This window comes from Euleptes europaea, chromosome 11 (assembly GCF_029931775.1).
Source record: "Euleptes europaea isolate rEulEur1 chromosome 11, rEulEur1.hap1, whole genome shotgun sequence".
Classification (NCBI taxonomy): Eukaryota; Metazoa; Chordata; class Lepidosauria; order Squamata; family Sphaerodactylidae; genus Euleptes; species Euleptes europaea.
Genome location: NC_079322.1, coordinates 45,636,946 through 45,656,250, shown reverse-complemented (window position 1 = coordinate 45,656,250; position 19,305 = coordinate 45,636,946). Strand labels below are relative to the sequence as shown.

Below are 19,305 nucleotides of genomic sequence, written 5' to 3'. Positions count from 1 at the left end.
ACATTACCTTTGATACTTTTTGCAGGACAATGATTCAGCTCAAACCCAACCCTTTTCTGACTATATATACTACTCTTCCAACACACCTTGACACTGAGAGACACCGTCCTTCAGTGTGACTCCTCTGAAGATGCCGGCCGCAGCTGCTGGCGAAACGTCAGGAAAGAAAATACCAAGACCACGGCCGCACAGCCCGGATAACCTACTGGAACCAATGAACTGTGACTGTGAAAGCCTTCGACAATATTCTGATTTCCTGGACTAAGCACCTCACGGAATTTGTTCATGAAATTATGACGGGGCTAGAGCTGACCGCCAGGCCGGCTCAGGGCCGTGCCCGCGGCTCGCCTTCCCCTCCCCACGGCAGAGTCCAGCCGTGCAGCCAGCCGCCTCTCCAGCACCCCTGGCCAGGCTGGCCTCATTTGCATCTTTCTACCTTTGTCTCCCCGGAGCAGCCAATGAGCGGGCGCGGCTGGGGCGGGGCGGGGCCCTGGGAGACCCCCCCCCCCCAGCCCGCGCGCCGGGGCGAGCGCGCGCTGGTGTGTGCGCCGCGCCCCTCTCCACCTGCTCGCTCCGTGCCGGAGGCGCCGCGGGGAGCGCGATGGTGTGCGGCGGCTTCTCCTGCTCCAAGAACTGCCTGTGCGCCCTCAACCTGCTGTACACGGTGAGCGGCCGGCGGCCTGGCTCGACGCCGTGGCCCCCTCCCCTTTTGCAAAGCCTGGGGGGAGCCGAGGCCTGGGCGGTCCCCTCGAGGCGTGTCCGGCGCTCTTCCCGGGCGGGTCTCGCGGACCGGCGATGGGGCCGGGCGGGCTGCGTCATGCCCCTCCACCTGCCGGGCGAGGAGCCGGGGGAAGGGGCTGAGCCGGGTCACCTGCCGCGGAGGGCCAGGCCGGGAGAGGGAGGCTTGGCGGAGCGGGGAAGGGGCCGAGAGCCTGCTCGAAGGGACGGGGGGGGGGGCGAGCCAGGCGCGCTCGGAGCGCCTCGGCGAATGTATTCATTTATTTATTCCTCCATTTATTATTCATCCATTTATTCAGGGGAGGGTTTGCCTTGGAGTTGCCGCTCTTTAGATGCGCTTTCCCCCCCATCCCTATTCTCAAAACTCAACCATAAGCCGCCGTGCAGAGTTTGGAGAATTCTGATGGGGAAAATGTGCACCTAGAGAGTGACAAATCCAATGCAAAACCTTCCAGGGGCCATTTATTCATGGAAGGTTTTGCATTGGATCTTCCATGCATACAGTTTTGCAGCATTGGATTTGCGCGGGCCACCCTTTCTTCCTTCCCAACATGGCTGGTTGTGCCTTGACCGGCCACGCGGCAGGTAGGGAGGCAGGCTGGCTTTCCTGGGAGGCGTCACGATGGGGAAGGCTTCCCGGGTGGACGGTGGGAATAAACGCATGGGAGGTTTTTGCCTTGCGTTTGCCCCTCTCTCGATGCACGTTTCCCCCATCTAAATTCTCAGAACTCAACAATAAGCCTCCTTGCAGAGTTTTGAGAATTCGGATGGGGGAAATGTGCATCTAGAGAGGGGCAGATCCAGGCCAAAGCCTCCCATGCAGAAATGGCCTTAGAAGAGGAATGGGAAAAGCCAGGTTCGTTTTGCCTGGGAACAGTGTTGAGCTTCCAAGGAACGAGGCAACGTGCATACTGAAAAATTTGAATAAAGGAGGGTAAAGCGACCGTGCATAAATGATCTCTGTCTCATGTAGGCACCAGCCCTTTATTCCCAAAGGAAACTTAACCAGGCATCCACGTTGAAAATATTAACCTGAAAAAAAGCTTCCTTAGCTCGTTTATCTTTCATGATTAGAAGTCCGATCGTTATAGGGCTGCTTTGTCATATCAAATCGTGATGGGGGGGTGTTCAGTGCCCTCAAGGGGTTTCCAGCTTACCGGGACCCTATAAATTAATGTCCTCCAAAATGCCCTATCCTCAAATCATGGTAGGGTTTCTTAATTTTGAAAACTCACAAGGACTAGCTAGTTCAGTTTTGTTTTATCTTTTACCTTTGCCCCAGGTGAAGAGTAATCATTGGAAAAGATAACATGGTGCATCCCTCCCCCATAAACAGAATTGTTCTGGAAGCTCCTCTGCTCTTATGCAGTCAAAACATTGTGCTTGTTTGTTTTTGCTGTTCAGGTGTAAGCTCCACAATCTGTTCAAAGTACCTATATTTCACCCTGAGACTGCATACTGGACAAAGTTTGTGAACAATAACAAATAACTAAAGTATAAGTAAGAAAGCTTGTAAATTGTCTATGGCAATTTTTATTTTTAAATAATTGCTTGAAAGGTGAGAAAATTTCACATTGAGGTCAATAGCAGTAGCTCTCCAGGGTCTCAGGATGTGAGGTCTTTTGCATCACCTGATTCTTTTGACTGGAGATGCTTGAACCTGGGACTTTCTATATGCAAAGTAGATACTCTGCTACTGAGCCACACCTCCTAAGTGAGGCCTGGTTGTCTATTCCAAGCTCTGCCCTAGATTTGTAGGGATATCTTTTTGGTCCAAAATGCTTTTCAGATCCCATTCATGCAGTCCCCTGGGTCATAGCTTTCTCCTGTTTCACAGACTATCCTTGCATTTACTTGGGACATATCTAACGGTGACTTCCTGTATGATGATGGTCTTAAAAAACAAACCACTATTTGCATTTATGCAACACTATAACTTCAGTTACTAACAGATGCCCAAAGTAGTCAAGCTTAACTTGGTTATGCTGTTCAAAAGGAAAACCCGATCATGTCATTCTGTGATGTTTCTTATATGTTGTGATGCATTGAAGATGATATGTGTTTGCACACATGTATATGATTTTAGCGGTGCTTTTGTGTGATAGTTGCAGCGGGAAATGTGTTTATTCCTGAAGTTCTCATCTTTAGAGCATTTAATCATGCAAGATATATGTTACACAGGTCAGTTTGATCATATGTCCTTGTGTTCTTGGTAAGGAAACAGTAGTCACTGTGAATTAGATCAAATAGGCTAGTAACCAAGGGGTCTGAATAGTGCTGAGAACTGAACCGCCCTATAGGAATTTAGAGGTTCTTATTGAAGGCCTTGGCAGTTAAAATTTGGCATTGATTAAAATTCTAGGGACTATTTTGTTTTACTTATTTCATTTTTATCTCCTTCCGCTAAGGAGTGACAGTTCAGTCACCAAACAATCACAAGTAGAATCTTAGGCCTGAGACAACCTGCAGACCTGTTTGTGCAGGACACAAAAGTTGCCTCTCCTGCAAGTAATTTCAGAGTGCAGTTTTTGGATCATGCACTGCTTCATTGTTACCTTAAAAAATGGCTGCTCCAAACGTCTTTTTGGCTTGGGTTCTTGAGTTTCCAGCCTATGTTAGCTTAACGGTGGGAGGGAGAGTCCTTATGGTACACCGATAGTTCAGCAAAAAGTGGGGCTCTCCATAGTTCACCTTATTCTCCCAGTGAGCTTATGCAATGCTGTAACATAATCGTGCAGGCTGCCGCTGTGCACAGGCAGGTAGAACACTGGACATCAATAATGGATAGAGCCAGTGGCTAAAACATAACTTTGGCTGGTGCCTTTGTATCTTTCTACAACAAGCAACCTGACTTACTCACATTTTTAGAGGGTAGCACACTGCAGAACTTGAAGTGTGCTGCAGTAAAGGTATTTTCCATATGCAACTGCATAAACTTATTAATCTTTTCCCCCATTAGAATATTTTTCAAACATTCAACAACAATACAAGCACAATACACACACGATACAAATCACAGAATACAAGATACAACATCTACACTACAACATATTGTACTACTCTACCATCCATCCAACATTAAGTCTTACTCTGGTCTGGGTATCGGACTAAATTTTAGTATTCCTACCATCTGCCAAGCAGTTATTTTGTTAACTAAATAGCTGTAATGATTGATACAAGTTCTATTTGTGTTTCTTGAATATGACACTATGACACCATAAGATCATTAAATTTCTATCTATTACTTATTATAGTTATATTTTATGAAACTAGTATACATATTAATCTAAACTATGTTCTCTTTAACATACTACATATATTTTTCTAGAGGCGTATTAATCTTATACTCCTTTTGTTGGGTTACTAAATAAAATCCTTAATCGAATGAATACATTTCATACTATTCTTTAGCAGCTGGAAATGTTAAGGAACAATGGATCATTAAAAGTATAGTTGATGTTTAATTAGTTTCATTTCAATCCAGACACAAATGGGGGAAATTAACTCTACAAACCAATTCTAAACATTGGTTCTTGTAGGTTATCCGGGCTGTGTAACCGTGGTCTTGGTATTTTAAACATGTTTACTTGTTTACTTGTTAAAAAAATTTTTCTTAATAAATCCTATTAATTATGCTTAAAACTGTAGCCTTAATCTTTTTGCCTCTGTTTGTGTGTGAAGTGTTTGCTCTGATTGCGTTATGACAAATGTGGCCATAGACTGCTCACACATGTGGCAGCCTTCAATGATAAGTACCGCTGGGAAGCAGTTAAGAGCTTTGAAACACCTAATAGGGCAGCTTTAAGCATGTGTGGTATTGGTCATTAAACTAGTTAAAATACTTAGTCACTTTGGCTAGTCAAGGACTTAGAAGTACAAGATATGCTAATGATTACAAAACCCAAAGTTACGTTAAGTATGTGAATAATATTTAAATGACTGAATAGTAGTTATTGGCTTCTGTTTTGGAACTAGACAGGCCAAACATTTGCTAATTTTGTTTGCAAAGAAATTTAAAAAATGACTTAGTGTAACAATGATCACACAAAAGGTTTTAGAAGGCAATATAGTTACACTGCAGTGGTGTCTAGTAATTTATGAAGGAAGGTGAGGTGGTAAGATGGCTTTATACTGCAGATGGAGGCTAACATTTCAGTATATTCCACTATGGTGAGCACTCATGGCAGCTAAAAAGCTAGTACAAGAAGCCAAGGTGTGCTAGTACCTTTCATCCTGTTGTGTGAGTTTTTTTCCCTTTACTAAAGAATAGTCAAACCTAGAATCCACCACCCACAGTCTGAGAAGGTGCAGGTAATTTTGCCACCTCATTCCCCTCTCATTCTTCTGGATGTGAGATCCAGGTCTAAGTGTGCGAATAATACCTTGACTGCTGTCAGACTGAGAGGCAAGAAGCCCTCACACCTGCCTTTCTATTAGATGATACCATAATGCAGTTAGAAAAGTAGATTGCTCACACAAGGGTATTCTATCCTTTATTTGACCATGTAGGATAGCAGATGGCCAGTTGATGATATTTAACCAGTTAATTCATTGGCAGTTCCCCCACATCTAGGAATCTTGTTGGAGTTGTGGTTTATACCAGAGGCCTTACCAGTTTCCATACACTGAAATTTGTTGTGGATTCTGGTGGTCTCACTTCAGAGTAGCTTCAGAGGACACAGTTTAAGATGATGGCCAAACAGCTCTTTGGCCACCCAAGCCCCTATCTGCAAGGATAAGGATGTTTACCTTATCGCTGGTGACCGAAGACTTCTTCGCCTTTGAGCAGAGAATTTTCCTTGAGGTGATATCCCATGTTGCCTCACTCTGGAGTCCCTGCACAGAAGGAGAAGCTCCAGTGTGAAGGAGCCGATCCAAGCTATCCTCACTGCCTATTGCCCGGTAGGTCATGATAGTCTCTTAGGGGTTTGGGTTCCCTTTCATTCATGTTTAGTCTGCCCTGGCTCGTTATTTCTGAGTTTGGGCAAATTGGTCTGCTCTGTCACTAAATCCCAGCTGCCCCTGACAGGCTCAGCTGGGAGCTTTTTATCTCCCCAGCTACCTAACATCATGATATCAGCACTTTCCCTTTTTGCTGAGGTCATTTCTGCAGTGGCTATGGCAGTCTCTCGTTGCAGTGGTGTTGAGGGCTGAAAAGCACCTCCCAGACAGCTTGTTTAATGAAAATTGGAAAAAGGGATTATAGATTCTGCATGCTTTGAATGTTGCCATATGCTTTGAAAGTGAGCTCACAGTGGTGGTATATCTTTGAGGAATAGAAGCACTGTTTATTAATTCTACATTGCACCTTTCTTTCATCATGGAAATTCAAGGTAGCATACGTAGGGTTCCTTGGAGGCTTCCCGTCCAGGTATTAGCCAGTCCCAGGCCTGCTTCATTTCAGTAAGGTTGCTGCCTCATGTATCTTCTAGCTGTACCCTGGGCCTATTTAAGTATGAGTTCAGGACATTAGGGAAATGTTTCTGCTTTTGATAATTTTTTAAGAACAAAAAAATCTACCCAAGCGGATTATACTGATAGTTACTGTAGATATCTTAGATTGCAGCACAGTTCAGTGCAGTAACTAGATGCCTTTCAGACCAAAGAGCTTCCACAAACTAAGGGTTCCCCCCCTTTTTTTGTTTCTCATGTCACTGTTGACGGGCCTGATTTTTCCCCTTCCATTTTGTAGTACAGATGTAGGTGACTTATTATGCCTGGGAATCTGTCCTTGCTTTTAGACAAATGCAGGAAAGTCCTGCCTTTCCTGAACTTAAAACGTGATTTCCTAGCATCTAGCTGAGTCATATCTGCCCAGTTCAAAAACCATCTTGGAAAGCAAAGACTTAGTCAGTGTTTTCATTCTTGTATTGAAGATCAAATTCATATGGCATAGGTGCATGTTGAGAGTAAAGGCTGCCTTCACATCAACAGTGTTTGACAAGCACTCCTTATAAATGGGATCTCTTCCTTGATGGGTTGAGTCTCTCTGTCCCATCATCAGCAATATTTTTAAAAATTGCTAATGACAGTATGTTGGAATATCAGCAGCAATATGCTTCTGCTGTGTGAGAGGCTATTTGGGCCATTGACGTTCCCTGCACAGATTTACTGCTGTGAATTGCAAACACCCAATTTTCAGTTCCTTACAAGTGCCAAAACTGCTAATCTTGACTTGCTAGTTACTTTTTACTTAAATAAATCCACATTCTTCATGCGTCTAGGCTACTATACAGAGGGTGACATGTCAGCCTTGCAAATAATTTGCTGGCCCACAAAACTACAGTGCACGTGCAGATAGTTACTGAGTTATTTGTAGCCAAAGTGGCCTGAAAAAGAACTAACCCCTTTTCAGTTAGCTATTTACTGTTGCAGTTTTCAATTGCCCCAACAGTCAGGTGAATACCTATTTACTTGGGGTAGAAATTTGCACCGCAAACCCATATAAAATGAGAAAAAAACAAAATTAGATCCGAGATTCCACTTTTTAATTTTATTTATTTATTTAGAGATTATAGAAGTATGATATATTTTCATCCAAGATTCCCCCCCCCCCAAAAAAACAACCCTGTAACCCTATGCGTATTTGGATGGTAAATTTCATTGAGTTCTAGGAAGTCATCATAAGCATAGACCTGCATTTAAAAAATCATTCTGGTTTTGCTAATAATAACTTTCTCTTTTGCTTTTCTTCTAGCTAGTCAGCTTGTTGCTGATTGGGATTGCGGCATGGGGCATAGGTTTCGGCCTCATATCCAGCTTCCGGGTAGTTGGAGTAGCAATTGCAGTGGGGATATTTCTGTTCCTGATTGCTCTGGTGGGATTGATTGGCGCGGTCAAGCACCATCAGGTGTTGCTGTTCTTTGTATCCTTTCACTTGGGAACTTTGTCACCCACAAACACCCTGCCCTTATGTTGGGGCTGCTTTAAATCCTCTTATCTGTTCCCCTTCACCTGTCTCAGATGCTGTTTCTGTTCCATTGCAGCTTCGTTGATAGGAGCAAAGCTTGTTCCAGTGAGCTCATCTAAAGTACAAGGAACACATTAACTAGCTGGCCCTTGACCCAGTTATGCCATTGTTTGGTACAGCAAACATTTTTCCGTCTGTCATAGTCACAAGACTGCAGCGGTATAACTGGTTCCCTTGAAATTGTAACAAATTATGGATATGGAGTGCAGGCTCCTTCCTTTCCAGGGGAGTGTTTTTTAGCTTTTTAGAAGTAGTCTGTATATTCTGCTAACTGGTATTAATGTTGAATTTTTAAACCTGTTCTAGTTTTATGACGTTCTTAGTCCAGCTTGTTTTTTTTAAAGGCTCCATATGTGAGAGATATTTTATTTTGGAGCGGTGGATCAGGATAACGGGGTGTGATTCCCGATTCTTCCACCTGAGCGGCAGAGGCTAATCTGGTGAACTGGATTTGTTTCCCCACCCCTCCACATGAAGCCAGCTGGGTGACTTTGGACTAGTCACAGCTCTCTTAGAGTGCTCTCAGCCCCACCTACCTCACAGGTTGTCTGTTGTGGGGAGGGGAAGGGAAGATGATTGTAAGCCGGTTTGAGTCTTTCTTAAGTGGCAGAGAAAGTTGGCATATAAAAACCAACTCTTCTTCTTCTTAAAGTAGCTAATTAACAGTGCAATCCAGTGCAGAATTATTTAGCGTAAATCCATATAAATTAGGCGTTGCAGCGTTAGGCCAGCAGATGCCCTCTCTTATAACTGACCATATGGCAACAGTAAGGTCATGGGCTTTCTGTGTGGTAAGTCCAGAGAATGGCTTAGCAGAGTGGGTGCAGAGGGTGCCTTCCCTTGCTGCATTTATGAAGACACATAGAATGATTTAATTTACCAAGTGTTTAAACTATTTAAGCAGATGTGGCTGTGCTTTTAACCTGTGAGGGGTTGCAACTTGTTGCTGTGTTAGCTGCCTTGAGGCCAAGGAGATGAGGAGAGACACAAATGTGTTAAACAAATATGATGTGAATACCTAGTGAACTAAATGTTCTCCAATTTGGGAAATGGAACATTTATTTATTATCATAGTGTAGTTAATTTGCATCATAGAGAAGAAGAGTTGGTTTTTAGATGCCAATTTTCTCTACCTTTTAAGAAGAATCAAACCGGCTTACAATCTCCATCCCTTCCTCTCCCCAAAACAGACGCCTTGTGAAGTAGGTGAGTCTGAGAGAGCTCTAAGAACTGTGACTAGCCCAAGGTCACCCAACTGGCTTCATGTGGAGGAGTGGGGAATGAAACCCAGCTCTCCAGATTAGAGTCTACCACTCCTAACCACTACACCAAACTGGCTCTCAAGCACCAAAGCACTAAAAACCAGGATAACAAAATACAATAAATGCAAACATACACATTGGAATCTAATGTTCCCGCATTGTGATTAATCTTGTTCAGACCTATTTTGCTGTTGCGATCCATTCTTTTTTCACTTTTCTGCAAGGCTGGTATCAACTGCCGGGAAACTCAACTGGCTTCTTCAGACTCGAATACATGTGCCGTTTAGGGTGGTGTTTTGCTGTAGACATTTTAGCTGGCTGAAGCCAGGAAGAAAATGGTTTCAAGGAATAATACAACGGAGTAATCTGACATGTTCTTCCAGGTCAGTGGAAAACAATGCGGGCCATTGCTGGGGCAACTCAACATGATTTCCCCTCTCCCACTCCTTCCCAATAACCCCAGCCAACCTTTCAAGATTTTGGGGTTTTTTTGTTAGCTTTAGTAGCTCTGAGTAAAAGTTAGGCAGTAGCTGTGCTACTGTGAGAAACAAAATAGACTTCAGTTTGGGGAGGGGGGTGTTAGTTATGCTTTACTTTTTTTTCCATGTGCGCTGCTATGCTTGATTTTTCTCCACAGAAAAGTGGAGAAAGCCACTTGTCAGAGTAAATACAGCTTGTCAGACTAGTAGACAGTTCATTAGAATTTAATGTGCTCTTGTGATGTGATCAAATAATTACAACAACAATGTTGTAAAGTGTGATGCTGTTTAGGTTTGCCAACCTGGGTACCCAAGGTTGGGTGAAAAGAAAATATATATAAGTCTTTGTATAAATACTGAAATTAGAATTTATTGTGTGTGTAAAGTGCCTTCAAGTCACAGCCGACTTATGGCAACCCCTTTTGGGGTTTTCCTGTCAGGAGACTAACAGAGGTGGTTTGCCAGTGCCTTCCCCTGCACAGCAGCCCTGGTATTCCTTGGTGGTCTCCCATCCAAATACTAACCAGGGCCGACCCTGCTTAGCTTCTGAGATTAGAAGCGCTATATAAAAGTTAAAATTATTTAAAAGCATTATAATAGCACAATGGCATTTCCTGAGGTTGATAACTGTACCCACATACCAAACGCGTTTCGGCCTATGGGGCCTTCATCAGTGGTTAATTAAAACCCTTCATTAAACCTTCACACATTTACAGAAATACATTAATGGATACAAATACAAACAGTTCAAACCCAACCAGGCATGTGTATATGTTGTTAATTCTATACCCAGTTACTCAAACATCTGGTATAATAGGTTCTTGTTGTAATACTGGTTAGAATAAGTCTCTCAAATACTATGTGTGCAGGTATCAACCTAGTAAAGCAGTCAACCTCCAGGTACGGCCTGGAGTTATGCCAAAATTATAGCTGATCTTCAGACCAGAATTCAGTTCTCCTGGAGAAAATGGCAGCTTCAGAGGGTGGACTGTGTACCATCACAGCCCTGCTGAGCTTCTTCCCCTCCCCAAATCTCCATGAATTTCCCAATCCAGAGCTACCAACCATATTGCCGCCTCATGTGTGGTGTTCATCACTATCCCAGTTTCCAAGCATTCCCACAGTTGAAGCTGCCTGAGTTAGACTGTGGTTTGCTGTTGCTGAGTCTTCTAGTATTTGGAACTGAAGCCCATGTATGGTTTCATGGAGCTCTAAATGTATGGACAAGTTTTGATTCAACAAACTTTGCCTGTGCTAATGGGTTTATTGCGCCATTATTTTTTTTAAACTGTTGAAACTTACATTTGAGAACCATCAACAAATTGAAGCATTAGGCATATATTTACCAATCCTTTAAAATATGTTGTAAAATTTAGGGTTAAAGTGATGCAATGAACTTTTTGGAACAGTGAAAATGAAGATTTAATCCTTCACCACCACAGTCTTAAATCTGCTCAGGTTACTTTTCAGGTTACTTTATTAAGTCACTGAAAGCAGGTAATGTTTACACACCAGGTGCTGGCTGTTTATTAATATTGTCTGGCAAGGCAGTGCTTGATCATGTTTCTCATGGCTCCTATCCTTTAGAGCTTGGTATTTTCCTGTATTGAAATAGGAGCTCTCCAAAGCAGGTAGGTTTCCATGCTCTGAGGTGTAGAACTCACCTGGAACTTGTATGAGTCTCCTGACTTGCTAACTGCCTCAGACAGGACTTCCAAATGATGCTGTTTTACTGGGAATGTCATAAATAGGGTCTCCAGGGACACTAAAGAGGTTCCCAGGGTGGAAACGTGCTGTAGCCAAGAAGCAAAAAAACAGCCCAGAACAGTACTGCTTCTGCAGCCTGTATTGTGTGTGGAGTGTTGTCTATGAGATTGTACCAGTACCATTCAGCAAAAAAGAAGGCCCTTTGCCTGCTGAAATAAGGATGACTGCAACAAATGGCTTCCTATTTTTGAAAGCTGTTTCCGTTTTGATGGGTGCTAGGAGAAGCACTGCTAAAAGAAGAAGACTTGGTTTTTATATGCCAACTTTCTCTACCACTTAAGGAAGACTCAAACCGGCTTACAATCACCTTCCCTTCCCCTCCCCACAACAGACACCCTGTGAAGTAGGTGGGGCTGCAAGAGCTCTAAAAGTGCTGTAACTAGCCCAAGGTCACGCAGCTGGCTTCATGTGTAGGAGTGAGGAAACCAACCCGGTTCACCAGATTAGAGTCCGCCACTCATGTGGAGGACTGGGGATTCAAATCTGGTTCTCCAGATTAGAGTCCACCACTCTTAACCACTACCCCACGCTGGCTCCCACACTTTGGGATGGCTCCCACGCTAGGGATGGAGGCTTAAGAATCTCATGTGAACATCAGTAACATGAGAAAACAGGCTAAGCTTCTTCATTTGATGGGCAGCCTGCTCCATGAACGTTTAGCAGCAGCTCACATATACAACTCCAGGAGATGAACCCGTGTCCAACTAAATAGTCATGTTATGGCAGGAGAGGATTTGAACCAAGGTAGAAGCATGAAAAAAGAAAAAGCTTTGAGTTGGCAGATTTGATCTTGCTGCCTAGCATGGAATTTTGCATAGCCCCCGATCACCAGTAAGGAGTGAACTATGAAATAGGGTATAGTGTTCAAAAATGTATTTAAGGTCAGTGAAAAAAGTTTCATTGTTTCAGCAGCCGAAGGCACAATTAATTTTGCTTTTGCTGTTAGACAGTATACCTTATTAAATAGTTTGTCTTTAAATGGAGTTACTATCTAAAAGCCAGTCACAGTGTCATATATAGAAGATTCTAGAAGCAAACCAGAGCAAATATATTCCCCTCATTTAAACCAGCTGTTTATGAAAAATATTTATAAATAGCTGTCTATAAATAAATAATGTTGGGTCCAAGGCTTGCCCAAGACAGCGGAGGAGTGAGGTGGAACATCCAAATGACATTTTCTATCTATTAGCGAAATGGGGCACAGCCTGTCGGGGGCACTTTTGTGTAATGAGAGCTGGACAAGAACAGTAAGGCAGGAGAACTTCTTCCGCCTGCTATCATTAAAGACATAAAAAATAACTACCTCACCTTGTCCTGATACGTCTAATCAGAACCAAATCTGAATCAGAATTTATGGCAGGAATTCTCATTTTCCCCATGAAACGGCTAGCTTTGGGTTTATGATAATGCATCTTGCTTGTGAAAGTGCATTGTTGATTACCTTAACAGAGTGACTCAGTACATGATTATTCTCTTGCTAGTGTTTGTTATACAGTTCTCTGTCTCCTGTGCCTGTCTAACGTTGAACAAAGACCAGCAGGTAAGAAATGTCTTTTCACTTATATGATAACAGCTATTATACCCCACCCACTAGTGGAAATACTGGAGTGGAGACAGCCTCCAAGGCCAGGAGGTACTTTGAGGTTTCTTCTTCATGCCCTCTTGTTCAGAAAGGTAGTGTAACTGCCAGGAAGGGGCAGGACTCATGGGTTCTTTCTCTTTTAAGTTAGGGTGAATCCTGATTAAACTCACTGGAACGAGCTAAAAAGGAGAGAGGAGGGCCCTAAGCAAGCAGCTTGGGCCCAGACAGCTTTGCAGGGGACTCATCTTATTTCATGGAAACCTGGGCTTAATTTTTAATTCTTGACATCCACGTTAAAGCAGAGCAGAAATTCCTTCAAGCTTTTGGCTTACGTTATGTTTGAAAAGTGCTTTGTTTACCTTTGATTTAATTGAATGAGCATTCCCACTTAACATTATTAAGAATCAGGCTTTCAAACAAGTAATTATGAAACTGGTGTGTTGGTTTCTAGCATACAGAAATGACCTCAGTGTTTGCAAAGTGGGGTAAATTACTGGCAGTCCCTGAAAAGCACTGAAGTACCTCTGCTGCTTTCTCAAGTACTGGCTGCATCAAACTGAGCTAACACTTGTTTAGTTGTAGCTATTCAAAAGACAGCAGCGAAAAGAATGTTACTTTCACCTCTTCTGAATGGACAGTCTAACAGCAGGCTTAAACTTATATTGTTGGCATCAAATGTACAACATTGACTAAAGCAGTGTTCCACAACTTGCCACCCATAGGAACTGTGGAGTAGGGTTGCCAGGTTCCCCCTGTCAACCAGTGGGGGTTGGGGGGACACTGGGAGCAAAGAGCGGCCTAGACTGGCGTTGCTGGTGAAGCAGCAACACCACTTCCAGTGCAAACTGGAAGTGATGTCATCATATCAACGGCTACATGGGGACAGTTTTGGGCAAAATTCTATGGTAGCAGTCATTTTTACCATAGTTTTTGCCCAGTTACCAGAGTATCCCTCTGTCTCCAGCAACATGATGACATCACTTTCGGTGCGCATTGGAAGTGAAATCACTGCATTGCCAGCCATCAAGCTTAGGCATTCTTTTGCTGCTGGTAAGTCCCCTACTGGCCAGCTAATCAACACCAGGGGCAACAGAGGATCCCTTACCCTCAGTAGGGGCCTGGCAACCCTACAGTGGAGCCTACCAGTACTTCTCCAGGCACCTGCTGAGCTTTTTAGAAAGTCGGAGGGGCCATTATAAGGCAGGGCTTGTTATTGGTTGCTGTCATCCAAATGATACTCCAATAGCAGCTGCAGCCACTGAAGGATCATCGGGACTGGAGAGCAGCCAAGCTTGTAGTCTCTCCTTTAGGCGTTCCTGCTATTTATTTCCCATTCTCTTTATTGCTTCCCTGGATTTTCCTTTGTTACCTTTGATTCCACTTTTGCCATTCTTTTGCAAAATGAGTAGGGGAGTATTGTGCTTGGCTGTACCATTTTGGGGAGGCACTCACCACCTCTCTTCAAAATTCCAAAGATTCCCACAGGCTCACAAAGATTGGGGACCCCTGAACGAAATCATCTTGCAGCTTATTCTGTCTTAAAGATGTTTAATGACTTAGCATTTCCTTGCCTGAATATTTTAGATTTCTCTCCTTCTAGTTTCCGCTTTGAGCATAGTTTCTCAATATGTAAATGGTAAGCCACCCAAAGACTGGATGCAAAGATCTGAGAACTCAGTAGCTTAATACATTCTCAGCACTTTTATATTGCTGCATATAAACTTACTTCACTGGCAGTAGAAAGCTCCTGAAAATGTCAACCTGTGAAAGACACAGCAGCAACAACAACAAAAAAGCAATACTGGGAATCATTAAATGGATTGGAAATAAAGTGTAGATTTCACAATGGTGTTACATAAATTCATGGAATATCCCAAGTGGAAAGTTCTGCTCCTTCCACTTGAAAAAGAAGAGCCAGAAATGGTAAAAAAAAAAAACCAGGAAGACGTAGAGGTCTTGTAGAAGGTGATCATATTCCTTATGAAAAAGACTCTTGATGACAGGTTTGTAAAGCTAAGTGAAGGGAATCAAGTAGTTTTGCCATTCATGAAGCTACCGGAAATCTTTTTGTTTCTTATGCATGGGCAGTTCAGAGAAAATAGTCTGTGCTTTGCAAATATGTCCATACGAGTCACTGTACAAACATACTGAGACGTGTATATCGTCACCTCAAATGAAGCCTAGAATTTTTTCCACGTGCTGTCAAGAAAAAAAGGGGGGGATGTCTTCGCATAAAATTCAATTTTGTGCAATAATAAAAAAAAACACTTTGTGTACAACCCTTTTCAAATGGGGATCATCTTACATTCAGGATCATTTTTCTTTCGGGTAAATATGGTACAAAGAATGGAAACATTGCTAAATCAAACAATTTTCTTGGTCTCCTAGAGCCAGCTTCTAGAAGTTGGGTGGAACAACACAAACACTGCAAAACAGGATATTGAGAGGAATCTAAATTGTTGTGGGTTCCGATATGTCAAAATAGACGAAGATTGTTCTGCTGTAAGTAGATGCCTTGTTTATTCTCCAAATCCTGGTTTAGAAGAACTGGGAGTAAACTGGGATATCTTTGCAATTATATGTTTGAATAAAAAAGAAATTACAATGTACCTTACATGTTGGATTTCTCTGTTTGCATGCATGGAGTTGTCTTTACATCTTTCATAACTTTGTGTCTTGTGCAAATTACATACAGCTAACATGACATAGATGCAGCTGTGACTGAATTTTTTGAGTGTACCTAAATTTAGTGGGGGCACCCCTAGTACATGGAGAACGAATCATGGAAAGCTAAGATCAGATTTATAGTCTCTCTACTTAAACATATTGGAAGCAAATCATATATTTAAAATGAGTTAAACTTTGCTTTATTGCAGGCTTGTTCTAAGCCACACTGCTCACCTTGTGCACCCATAATAGAAGAGTATTCTGGGATGGTCCTGAGATTTGTAGGAGGTATTGGGCTCTTTTTTAGCTTCACTGAGGTAAGTGGGAAAATTTATTTAAGGTTGAACAAATTGCTTATCCCAAAAGAGTCCTCAGTGCAGAATGCCTGCCATAAGAGACTTAAAAGTATAATAACTTCTCTGGATTTCTAGTTAGGTAGTGGTAAAATTCTTTGAGCACAGCATTAGACAATTGGTTTGTCAAGTGATATTTACACTATGATAGTTTACTAAATGGTAACTTATCTTCCAGTTGTGTAAAGGTAAAGTGTACCATGAAGTTGCAACCTACTCTTATTGCCCCTACGATCTTCTACCTCATGGGGTTTTCAAGGCAAGACACGATCAGAGATGGTTTGCTGTTGCCTTCCTTCACCTAGCAACCCAAATCTTCCTTGGTGGACTATCATCCACGTACCAACCTTGCTTATCTTCTGAACTCTGAGATCGGGCTAGTCTGGGCTATTAGGGCTGCTACTGTGTCTCCTGGATTGGATTAGATGAAGTTGGAGTGAAAAATGGTGGAAGGAACATTAACAGTTTGACATATGCAGATGAAAATAGAGAGAACTTGAAACAACTGGCAGAAAATAGAGAGAAATTGAAACAACTCCTGCTGAAGGTTAAACTGCCAAAGCCGGATTACATCTGAACAAAGTAATGAGTACTGAGGAATTATAAAACTCTAAATTTGATGATGAAGAAATTGAGATTAATGAAGATTTTTTACTCCATGACTCCATCATCAATCAAAAGGGAGACTGTAACCAAGGAATCATAAGGAGATTGAGACTAGGAAGAGCAGCCATTGAGGAGATTGAAAAGATTATTAAGTGTAAGAATGTGTTGCTGGCAACCAAGATCAAATTAATTCATGCTGCAGTATTTCCCATTACTATGTATGGGTGTGAAAGTTGGACAATGAAGAAAGCTGACTGGAAGAAAGATGATTCTTTGAAATATAGTATTGGAGGAGAGCTTTGTGGATACCATGGACTGCCAAAAAGACACATAAGTGAGTTTCAGTCCAAATCAAGCCTGAACTCTCCCTAGAAACCAAAATGACTAAACTGAGGCTATCATACTTTGGTGGCATCATGAAAACACAATAAAGTTAGGAAAAGAAGGCAGCAGGAAAAGAGGAAAACCCAGCATGAGATGGATTGACTCCATACAGGGAGTCACAGCCTGAGTTTGCAAGACTGTTAATGATAGGATGTTTTAGAGGACATTAATTCATAGCGTCGGTATAATTTGGAAGTGACTTGATGGCACTTAACAAGCAAATTGAAAGCAGCAGCTAAGCAACATGCAACTTTTAAAATGTAATGCATTAAAGAGCTTTTAACTGCCAGTGAAAGGCACGAAAAGTGGGACAAAAATGAGTGCTTCTGCAAGGGCCACTGATGAAGCGACCCTGTTCTGCATTCTAGGTAATTTCACTTTTCACACTCAGAATTGATGTGGCAAAAGACCTAAATCCAAGCTGTATATGTATGCAAGATAGCCTTAAAAAAGGCTATTGGACTGGAGGCCACATTATGTACCCACATAAATAGCACTCATGTTTATTGAGAGCCAGCGTGGTATAGAGGTTAAGGTGTCGGACTAGGATCTAGGGAGCCCAGGTTCAAATCCTTACTTGTGCCATGGAAGCTTGCTCGGTGACATTGGGTCAGTCAAACACTCTCAGCCCTGACCTTGGCTACTATTTGGATGGGAGACCTCCAAGCAGTGGCGGACTGGGTCTAAAAATATTGGTTGCCAGGAGACAAGGGGGGGCCACCCACAACTATAAGGCTATCATTTAATTTTTATTAATTTTTTAAACATATTATCTAAGGTTTAAGGGGGCCCACTTGCCATTGGGCAAGCTAACACAATGGCCAGTCCGCCACTGCCTCCAAGGAATACCAGGGTTGTGGCACGGAAGCAGGCAATGGCAACTACCTCCGAATGTCTCTTGCTTTGGAAACCCTACAGGGTTGCCTTAGGTCAGCTGTGACTTGATGGCAAAAGGAAGGGATGAAGGAAAGAAAGAAAGAGCCTTCTGGATCAGGCCAGTGGTTCAGTATGCATTAACCACCCAGTTGCCGTGAAGGGCCAGCAAACCACATTAGAGGCCAAGGCCTTCCCCGATGTTGCCTCCTATTACTGTTACTTAGAGGTTTACTGCCCTTTAGTCACCATGGCTGGCCACCATTGATGGACCTATCCTCCATGATCAGCCAGATGTGTTGTATCTTCTCAAAGTTGTTCTGATCAACTGATGTATTGCATGGCAAAGGTATAAGAGAAAAACATTTAAAAAATTTAAATGAATAGCGGGTAGATTACAACCATATATAAACTTATTTTCTACTATTTGGAAATTATTTTTAGAAATCTATGCTTAGATTTATTATAATAGCTATCACCATTCAATATTTACTATTTTACCCCCACTTATTTTCTATATTGTTACTATTATTTATTGTTACCACATTATTATATGTTTTTCTTTTTTCTTTTTTTCTGACAAAATTGGATTGTTTCTATTTTCTATCACTTTTTCTTTTAATTGATTAAAATGTTTTATTAAAGGTATAATGTTATTGTATGCATTTTACTATATGGTTCTCTTTTCCCCCCTTCCCCATTTCAGATCTTGGGAGTCTGGCTGACCTACAGATATAGGAATCAAAAGGATCCTCGTGCAAATCCTAGTGCATTTCTTTGACATGGGAACTTTCTGGCGGGACTGAATATCTCTTCCTGTGTTTTTAAAAAATGAATTAACTATTGATTGGCTGCTGTTCACATTAAGCGAGGCTTTGTGCACTTGAGATAATGACTGTTCACCTAGAGATGCCTCCTACTTTGTTTTTGGTTTTTTGATGTTTTCTTCCCCTTGGATTGGCTGGTTTGAAATGCTTTTGCCAGTCATGTTAACTAAACAGAATTTGGTACTCTCAGAAGGTGGAAGATAGTTGAATAGAATGATTGCATTCTCATTGTAGTACTTCTGCTGTTTTGACTGGGTGCTGTTGGTGATTAAAGAAAAAAAATCCATCTGATGTATTTTGTCCACCAGAAAAAATCCCATCCGCTCTGTTGCTTTGGACACCTAGTGTTTTGTGATTCAGTTGAAATCTATGGTAAAAATTATGTTGCTTTGCTTTCTGCTTCAGGGAAAACCATTGTGGAAATCATTTCACATACAGAAATTTATCTTCCAGTTGTATTTATGTGGACACAAGTATGTGGGGAATATATTTAAACAGGTTTCTCTGGTCCAGCTATTGGCCAGAATTGCCACGTAATCCTAGTAATTTCATTTCAGAACTCTGTTGGTAATTTCATGCATGAACATCTCAGTTTGCAAACATATTTGTTCACTGCAGTATTGGAGTTAGCACTGTATGCACATGAACCAAGTGGACTGCAGAGAATTCACAGTAGATTTGACATAGAATTAGTCTGGATTGTATGTTTAACTGAACAATGGTGATAAACAGGAATATGAATTTTCATTGTATACCCAATGTTTCTGTTTGAATGAACTATGTAATTAGAATGTTGT

General features: G+C 42.1%; 1 protein-coding gene across 2 annotated transcripts; it reads left to right on the top strand.

Moving 5' to 3' along the window:
• Positions 1-594: 594 nt before the first annotated feature.
• On the top strand, positions 595-18,513 carry TSPAN13 (tetraspanin 13). Of its 2 annotated transcripts, XM_056857347.1 has the most exons (6): positions 595-664; positions 7,436-7,603; positions 12,676-12,756; positions 15,187-15,300; positions 15,675-15,782; positions 18,388-18,513. In XM_056857347.1, exons 1-6 carry the CDS (start codon positions 602-604, stop codon positions 18,460-18,462), a joined length of 609 nt encoding a protein of 202 aa, XP_056713325.1. In that variant the 5' UTR covers positions 595-601; the 3' UTR covers positions 18,463-18,513. The 2 variants fall into 2 exon arrangements, with proteins under 2 accessions (XP_056713325.1, XP_056713324.1); XM_056857346.1 differs by lacking the exon at positions 15,675-15,782 and having other exon boundaries at positions 18,388-18,507.
• The last annotated feature ends 792 nt before the right edge of the window (positions 18,514-19,305 follow it).

What these genes read in the sequence shown, in the direction of transcription:
- TSPAN13 (XM_056857347.1), top strand. Translation starts at nt 602, where the DNA reads ATGGTGTGCGGCGGCTTCTCCTGCTCCAAGAACTGCCTGTGCGCCCTC. An exon ending in CCCTCAACCTGCTGTACACG is followed by an intron (nt 665 to 7,435) that starts GTGAGCGGCCGG and finishes CTTTTCTTCTAG; the next exon opens with CTAGTCAGCTTGTTGCTGAT. An exon ending in CGTTGAACAAAGACCAGCAG is followed by an intron (nt 12,757 to 15,186) that starts GTAAGAAATGTC and finishes TTGGTCTCCTAG; the next exon opens with AGCCAGCTTCTAGAAGTTGG.